General features: G+C 40.0%; 1 protein-coding gene across 1 annotated transcript; it reads right to left on the bottom strand.

Moving 5' to 3' along the window:
• Positions 1 to 2156: 2156 nt before the first annotated feature.
• Positions 2157 to 6863, bottom strand: LOC122904422 (cytochrome b-c1 complex subunit 7). The gene is made up of 4 exons (XM_044245255.1): positions 6762 to 6863; positions 4643 to 4714; positions 3030 to 3196; positions 2157 to 2364 (listed from the first exon to the last, which is right to left on the bottom strand). The coding sequence occupies exons 1-4, from the start codon at positions 6778 to 6780 to the stop codon at positions 2287 to 2289; spliced, it is 336 nt and encodes a 111-aa protein (XP_044101190.1). The 5' UTR covers positions 6781 to 6863; the 3' UTR covers positions 2157 to 2286.
• Positions 6864 to 9059: the final 2196 nt, after the last annotated feature.

Here is a 9059-nt window from a genome sequence, read left to right as displayed (position 1 = left end):
TTGTTCATTCTTATTGCTGGTTACCATTTCATTCATAAGAGCTCCTGAGGCACAGGGCTCAGGCAAGGCGAGAGATCCTACGACCTACAGCTTTTGGGCCAATAACACAAATATCTGCTGTTGCCTTTTCTACTGTAAAAGTGATTGCTACTCAATTATGAAAAATTAACTGTCAGAGAAAGGAAGAATACTAAACCACACTTACTCACAAAAAGAGAACCTCCACTATCACCTTCCTGTTTCCCATCTTTCCTTAACAAACGGTTGGGGATTTTGTTTCACCTGGTTACATCTGTCTTCATATCGCAAGAAGTTTCTGACTTTTTAAACTATCTTCATAAATACATTTTCCCCACTCAGTACAGCTTACTTAAGTATGTCCTATTATTGAAAACTTAATACTTGTTTGGTTTTTCACTCTGATAAGCAGCACTGAAGCCCAGTTTTGGAGTCATACACTATTTCTGTGGATGCACGACTTTGGGCAAGGTGCTTGACCTCTGTAAAGTAAGCCTTAGTTTGCTTATTTGCAAAGGTGTAATAATCCTCATTGCATTATTGTGAGACCAGTGATTGTAAAGGACACAGTGCCTCATGTAAAACAATCATAATCACTCAATATAATGATGACTGCTATTGGAATTATTTAGATTTTGTAATTCTTGATTCACATTGCCAAAATGCTATCCAAAGAGTCATAGGGTTATTAACACCCATCAGCCACATATGAGATTCAAATTTATTTGAAAAAGCATGAGAGGAAAGAAACTGAATCATTGAAACACTGGGTGGTTCTTGGTTGTCTGAGAATTTATCTTAGTTGCCTCATTATCCCTATGAAGGAAGCATCTTGACACAAAAAATTTAATAATTCACTAATGATATATAGTCCCTCACTAAACCATTCCCCAACACTAGCATTTACTGGCATCTTCATCTGTTTCTCTATGATTTGTGATACTGTCCCCAAAACGTAACTCAAACAGACTGCAAAATCAAATCACAAATCTTATAAAATATTAAGTATGTTAAAGGGGAACTTTTACCGTGACCAAGACCATTACCAAATGGAGATCCAAGCAACTCGGACCAGACTAAAGAAAATTGGCAAGAATGATTAGGCATTTCAGAAAATAACTCTGTGAAAGAGAAGGCTCTTTGAGAATTTAATGACGTTTTCGAATATTTTAGATATTTAAGCAAAAAATTTAAGACACTCATGTTCATGTTGTAGAAGTCAAACATAAATGACTGTCAAACATCGTAACCCTTTTTGTGAAAAAAAAAAAAAAAAAATATATATATATATATATATATATATATTTTGATCCTGCTTTAGGAATTTTAAATAGAACCCCCAACTTGCTTTTTACACTGTTGTTCTGTTCTCCGAGAGAAGATCCCAATCAGAGTTCTCTCCGACACAGCAGAGGCTGGCAGAACCCCACACAGGCTGCCGGTCCTACACAGCTCCTTCCACTGAAGTGTTTTAGAATTCAGGGGTAGGAATGACATTATTGAATGGCTCTAATTTGTATTTAAAATTATAACCTTAACACTTTTACTTTGTATTTTTGTCAATTTTTTTACTGTCTAGTTTTTGTTTGCTAATACACGTATTAACACAAGATCACATGTATGTATCCTACATAGAGCGATACTGTGACCACATACATAATTTTTTTAAAAAGGATAGGATGTAACATCAATAATATTCAGAGGCCAGTGGTTGGAGAATGCTATTTATCAATCCTGCCCAAGGAGGGGGTGAATCCTCTTTTTATCAGGTAACTTGTAATGTCTGAGAGGCAATCTGTTAGAGTGCTGTTAGCTTCACATACAGTTAAGTCACCACACTAATTTCTTGCTCTACTTCCATCCCAGCCAAGTGAGGCCTGAGGGGCCTTCTACATATCTTGGTAATCTACAAAGGCAATATAAAGGTGATTACTCTACTTGAAAGAATCTTACTTTCTTCAGTAAAATAAGATGTTCTCCAACCAGTGAGGAAAGCTGATTAAAGTGGACTCTCTGAGCTCCAGGAAGCAGTAAAATCATAACTAAAATATATCTTAGAACTCTAGAAAGAATTGTTAACAGGTAAGTAAATTCAGTAGTTATTCAGAATAAGATTTAGAATGCAAACACTCCAACAGTAATCATAATAGATATTTATTTAAAGCAATACATTTGCAGCTCAGATAGTTCTAAATTGTACATTTCAGCTTTATTCAACTTCTTAAAAATACTTGAGGGCAGCTGCAATGAGAGTTTTCAACTCCATGATTACTTCTTTGCCCATTCTTCTCTCTCTTTCCTTTCCCGAATAACTTCTTTCAGATATGGTTCAAGGTAGAATTTATCCTAAAGAATGAATGAAAGAAAAATATTATATACAGCCATCACATATGATATATCCCAAACACTCAACAGGTCTTCAACAAAAGACATTCATCAAAATTAATTTTTATTTCCAACTTAAGAAAATATATTTTCAAGCAGTCTAAGAACTGTCTGCTTTTCTAAAATGTAAAAACCAACAAAGCCACTGTAATAAGTTGCTTTGATAGGTTGAGAGGGTAAAGTCTGCCAAAGAATTAGTGAAGTTAAAAGCTTTTACCTAACTTCAGTACAGTTCAAGGGGTGGGGGTTTACTTCAGAGTCCTTCCTGGGAGCCAGAGGGCTACCCCAAGACCTGATCACATAGATATTACCATTTTTTTTTTATCAAGCGGGAAACAGAGTATAGAAGGAGAATGACCCAGAAGAGAGAGGATCTGGACTGTAGCCCTGGATATCTACATTAGAGACTTGCTTGGTGATTTTGGAACAGTCACATCACCCCTAAGTCACAAAATTTATCTCTAAAATGGAGTTAACATTTGCTCTATTAACCTCACTGGACTGCCATGAGGGTATTTCTCTGACACAACTTTAAGAACTCTAAAGAACGGTACCAATGAATGTGTTTGTTTCTAATGCTCAATGCTTAGTGCCCAAAGCTGTCCCATACATAAAAGCTGAGCTACCTCCTCGTATTTTGTCCATTGCTCTTTAGGCAAGATCTGATGCCTCATGGTCAGGTCCAGTGCCCTCTTAATGCGAAACATCCTGTCATTATAAAGGTTCTCAGGTAGCCTTCTTATGGCTTCTTTCACATCATCATTCTCATGGATTGTATCATCTCGCATTAACCCTGTGACAGAAAACAAGAGTTAGACTGAATACACATCTCAAAAATCAGACATTTAAAAAAAATGAATGAAACAAGTTTATGACATAACTTAAGACTCAGGTGAACTATGTATGCATTTCATACATAATAATGGGTTTTTTCTTTTTTTAAATTTAAAAATCAATGAATTAACATATAGTGTATTATTAGCTTCAAAGGTATAATTTAGTGATTCATGAGTTGTATATAAGAGCCGGTGCTCGTTACATCAAGTCCGCTCCATAACGTCCCTCACCTGCTTACCCCACCCCCCCACTCTCCCTCCAGGAACCCTGTTTTGTTTCCTAGCATCTCCTATGGTTTGTCTCCCTCTCCGATTTTCTTATTTTTTTTTTTCCTTTCCTTCATAATGGATTCTTTCTTTTTTCTTTTTTTTAAGATTTTATTTATTTATTTGACAGAGAGAGAGCACAAGTAGGCAGAGAAGCAGGCAGAGAGAGAGAGGAGGAAGCAGGCTCCCTGCTGAGCAGAGAGCCTGATGCGGGACTCAATCCCAGGACCCTGAGATCATGACCTGAGCGGAAGGCAGCGGCTTAACCCACTGAGCCACCCAGGCACCCCATAATGGATTATTTCTTAAATGGTACCCTAGAAACAATGAGTCTTTTAAAATCCACTGTCAAAAAATTCACATCTTATCTAAAACAGTTTTTAAAATATCTAAAATATCTACTTTGTTTTTAAACACATCAGTAAATCACATCTCTATTTTCTTATACTTTGAATCTGAGATCACGGTATTAAAGAACCTTAAGATAACAGTGTACTAAGGAACCAGTAACATTTAATGATGCTTCTGTCAAGCTTCAATTTAAAAAAGCTGAAAATCTTAGTGTTCAGATATCTGACGATTTAGGGTCGCCTGGGTGGCTTGGTGGGTTAAAGTCTCTGCCTTCAGCTCAAGTCATGACCTCAGGGTCCTGGGATCGAGCCCCACATCCCCAGCATCCCTCAGCAGGGAGCCTGCTTCCCTTCCTCTCTCTGCCTACTTGTGATCTCTGTCAAATAAATAAATAAAGATCTTTAAAAAAAGAGATCAGATGATTTGGACATTTGGCAATTTTAACATCTGTGAAATCTCTTACTTTCAAAGTTCATATAACCTAAATTTTCAAATGCCAGATGGAGGAATTGGGAAAGGGAGCATATAATAAGGATAATGTACTGCTACCATACTTCAAGAACATAACTTATATGCACCTCAAACATCTGAGATGATTGATTCTATTACTCTCTTCTCAAAATAATAAAAAAGAAATGACTGAACAATAAAATGTGACCTAATTTTAAAATGTTCTAATATACACATTTACAATTAGTTAAGCAGCTTTTGGGAATACTAACATCTCTTGCAAAAGCAAAAAAAAGAAAGAAAGGAAGAAAGAAAGAAAGAAAACAGATACTCACCCAGTTTATTGAACCCTGCAGCATTGTAGTACCATTTTCGAATACCCTCCAGCCACTGGCTTGATGCTGCAACTAATATTGTCACACTGTCAGTTTCTATGATGCAATTATTATTTATTATACTATATGAACACCTGAAGAGGTAGGCAACCAGTACTCTTACAGTTGCCTTGTTAGAAAATGCAAACAGAGAAAGCAAATTTCCTTTTCAAAGTGTATATTCTGTACAATGTAGATAAAAACTGCTTATTTTATCTATGAGCAAAAGTGATTACAGGTTAAAAAAAAAAATGGACAGCAAGTCATGGGAAAAAAGGGTAAACTCAACCACATGAAGAAGCCCATTTTCCTACTCCCAAGTAGTTAACTTTCCAACAAGGAAATGAATATTTGAAAATGGATGAGAAGAAATAGGTAATGTTAAAGCTCTTTGGGGAGCAGGACTGAAACTGATAGGTAACTCAGCAGAAGTTAAGGGCAACACGAAAGTGCCTAATGTTCATAGGACAGGTGTTGTTAAGAAAGGGAGACAGAGCAAATTTAAATCTACTTTTTAAAATTTTGGCTGGGGCTAGCCTCTCACCAAGAGCAAACTCTTTTATTCCAACCCCTCCTCCTCCCTTCTCCTTAGTGTATCACAGATTACACAGCTTTGGCAAATTGCCACAGCTAAAAATGAAGCACCATGTGGGGCGCCTGGGTGGCTCAGTGAGTTAAAGCCTCTGCCTTCGGCTCGGGTCATGATCCCAGGGCCCTGGGATCGAGCCCCGCATCGGGCTCTCTGCTCAGCAGGGAGCCTGCTTCCTCCTCTCTCTGCCTGCCTCTCTGCCTACTTGTGATCTCTGTCTGTCAAATAAAATAAATAAAATCTTAAAAAAAAATGAAGCACCATGTAAAAGACTGCTTCTAGAAAAACAAGTACCAAAGAGTCAACAATCTACAACCGTATTTGTAGAAAACAAATGATCTGTATATCTATTTGTCATTGATGGTGATGATTAATATTCATTTAACACTTGTGTGCTAGACACTATCTTATCTGCTTTATCCACATTAGCTGGGTTTATTTATAACACTCCTGTCCTACCAGAAGAGTAATGTTTAGGGAACTTATCCTATCCAAGATCAGAGCCTTCCAGTGATGGATAGGGTTGAGACCAGGTCTATCTAGTTCTCAAACACAGGACAAAGCACAGTGCCTTCTGTATTTGTCAAGTTAATGAAACAATGAATTCTTCAATGTCCCCCCACCCCCAAAAAAGTTCAGTGTCATTTAGAGTAATGGATTTTTCCGGCAATCTGCTCTTTCCCAATAGCTTCATCATTGCTCAGAGCGAGAGGAGAAAGGGACCAAGAGCATTTAAAGGTTACTCCGATTTATACCTCCAGAGGGCAGAGACTTGCAAAAAAGGTGCGGGGGAGGGAAAATCCTTGGTGTTCACGCTCAGTTTTAAATATTCCAATAATCTGTATATTCTATTGGATAGTACGTATGTTTTAGTGCCTACAGTAAATACTAACTTCTCCAAATCTGCAGACGGAGCTGACGTTCCAGATAAGCCTACATTAACCTGAAGCTTCGCAGGAACCCTGGCTCAGCTGTCCCGAATGCCGTTCGAGAAGCGCGAGGGGTGAAAGTAAGTTTGCAGACCTATGTCCTCCAGTCATTTCCCCTCGCTACCAGACCAGCGTTAAGAGGCAAACCATGATCTCCGTCGTCACACTGGCAGGAGAAGTGATCGCAGACGACAGGGCTTGACTCACGACAAGCACTAGGTTTTAGTTGAAAGTCATGCACTAATTAATTATCTCTTTGTGCCCCCTGAACACTTCAAGGCCGAGGGAAGGCCTGCCGCGTACGGGCAGCTGGAATGGCAAGGCTATCAGAGCCACCGCGGGCACCTTCACCGACGGTAGATCCACCTTCAACCCTTCAGGTGAGCCCGACCTGGGGACAGTAAGAGGGTCGGGGGAAAAGCGCCCTTTAGGCTGGAGCACAGCCTGACCTTCCCTGACATCGCACACCTAGCCACTTAGGACAGAGGAAGCGGAGCAAATTGCTGCAAGAAGAAAAGGCTGAGTATGGCAATGCCTGTCTGAGAGGTCACCCGTAACTTACCCGCAGGCCTGCTCGCCATTTTGACCCGAGACTGTTGCGTTGCCTGCTGGGTAAGTCCTGGAGGACGCTCTAGGCCCAATGCGCAGGCGCCTCACGTCGCGTCGCCTGGCGAGGAAGGACGCCCGCGCAGGCGCAGTTTCTGGCAGCGGAGTTAGGGCGTCTGCAGCTGCCGTTTTTTCCGCTTGGGTCATGCCAATGTAGGCGGGTTGGCATCTTGCGCGCCTCGTTCCATGGAACGTTTCATGGGACCTGATGGGAAGAACATTAGGCAAGGAATAAGGGGCTTCAGACTGAGTTCTGTGTTGAATGAGCTGTGAGAATTTAGGGAGTATTTATTGCGCCCTTTGTGCCAAGCAACGCGCTAAACCTTTTACTTTGTATTCTCATTTCAATGTTCTCATTTAGTTCTAAATCCATGAGGAAGTACTGGGATTATCCCCACTGTAGGGAGGAAACGGGGGCTCAGAAAAGTTGGATAAATTGTCAAAGGCTACACAGCTACGAAGAATCCAGATTTATCTTCTAGTATCAGAGGATCCGGGTAAAACTCTGGGACTCCTTAATTCTAGGGCCATATACCACACTACTAATCCAGGAGACACTAACTCTCTCTGGCCTTCCATTTTCCAGCTTGGCTACACCAAGCCATTTTAGTGGAAGTTTAGGTCAGAACAAAAAAAAAAAAAGTTTTTTTAATACTAAATCTAAGATTTATAGCAGAATTTGTGATTTTAAGATGAAAGTATACTCTTAAGGTCTCTGCCCCAACATGTTAAGTTTCTAGGGACAGAAATGATTATAGTGTGACTGATTCATTCAGTTCCTAGTGACCTACCACCATTACTGTCACGGTCAGCTTGAATTGCCATAACAAAACACCACAGACTGGATAGCTTGGGAAAAACAAAATGTATTTCTCACTGTTCTGGAAGCTGGAATCCCTAGATCAGGTGCAAGAATGGGCACTTTCAGGTGATAGCTTTTCCTGTGCATTTTTTAGAGGGCTGCCTTCTCACTGTGTCTTCACATGGCAAAGACACAGCAGGCTCTTTTGTATCTTACAAGAACAGTATTCGCATTATGAAGGCCCTATCTCTAAATGCCATCACACTGGGGGTTAGGGTTTCAACAGGACTTCTGGAGAGACACAATGCAATCCATAACAAGTACCTACGGATATTTACTTTTGTTTTCTTCAGGCTTAAGCAGAGAACTGGGACCATATAGAACTCCATCTCATGGTAAATTCAGGTTAGATTCAGTGGTCTTAGTCACATTCCAGTTCTAAACTTTTGTTGCCTTCCCTTTTTTCTTCTTTGTGCCACCAGATTTTCACATTACCCAGTCCTGTGTGTAGCACGAAAAACTGATGAATGTCTGCTCCCAGACTACACTAGCCAAAGTGAAGTCTGAAAGATGTGAAGTGTGATACATTTAAACACTGGCACATTGCTTTGCAAGAAGTACTCAGTATACTCATATTTCCTCGTTACCCTTAAGTTTCAGCTTGCTGATTACACAGTGAAGGTGGTAAGAGAGGGAAGACCGTGTCAAGAGATCAGATGCCCAAGACTGTCCCAAACTCCAATTCCTAGTGGTATTGAGCCTACAGCTCCTGGATGTTTGCTGGCAGTCTTTAAGTTTGGTTCAAAATTCTGTTTTATTTCCCTCTGGGCACATGGGTAGGATTTCATTTCTCTGCTGCCTTAAGGCAGGCATGGTCATGTGATGCTTTGGTGAAGAAAAATGTGTGTGATTAGTTTTTAAGAGCAATTCTCATTCCTTTCCCTTTCATAGAATGGCTACACTTAAGACACAGTAGAGGCTCTATCAACCTCTATCACCAAAGATGTATGGAGCAGAGCTTTTTTGGTCCCAAGTAAGACATGTATGAGATGAAAAAAACAAAAAGCAAAACAAACAAAACTTCTGTGGTTTTAAACCACTTATGGTTTGGGGCTCCTGGGTGGCTTGGTTGCTTAAGCATCTGCCATGGGCTCAGGTCATGATCTCAGAGTCCTGGGATGGAATCCCGCACCAGGCTCACTGGCCAGTGGAGAGTCTGCTTCTACTTATCTCTCTGTCCCTCCCCACTAGCATTCGTGCTCACTCTCTCTCTAAATGAATACTATCTTTAGAAAACTACTTAAGGTTTTAGAACTGTTCATTATAGCCTATTCTGGCTGATATAAGTGGTTTGTTAGGAAAGGCAAAATGAGGTTTGGAGCCATAAAAAGACCAGTTGGAATGCTTCCATGCTTTTTTAGCTGAATCTTGTTTCCTGTGTATTGATCTCAT

Source organism: Neovison vison, chromosome 4 (genome assembly GCF_020171115.1).
Source record: "Neovison vison isolate M4711 chromosome 4, ASM_NN_V1, whole genome shotgun sequence".
NCBI lineage: Eukaryota > Metazoa > Chordata > Mammalia > Carnivora > Mustelidae > Neogale > Neogale vison.
This window is presented reverse-complemented; position numbering and strand designations above follow the sequence as displayed.

Excerpts from the sequence above, each read along its gene's own strand:
- LOC122904422 (XM_044245255.1), bottom strand. Across the intron at positions 3,197-4,642 it reads TGCAGGGTTCAATAAACTGG|GGTTAATGCGAGATGATACA; the intron begins GTGAGTATCTGT and ends TTTCTGTCACAG. Across the intron at positions 2,365-3,029 it reads AATGGACAAAATACGAGGAG|GATAAATTCTACCTTGAACC; the intron begins GTAGCTCAGCTT and ends TTCATTCTTTAG.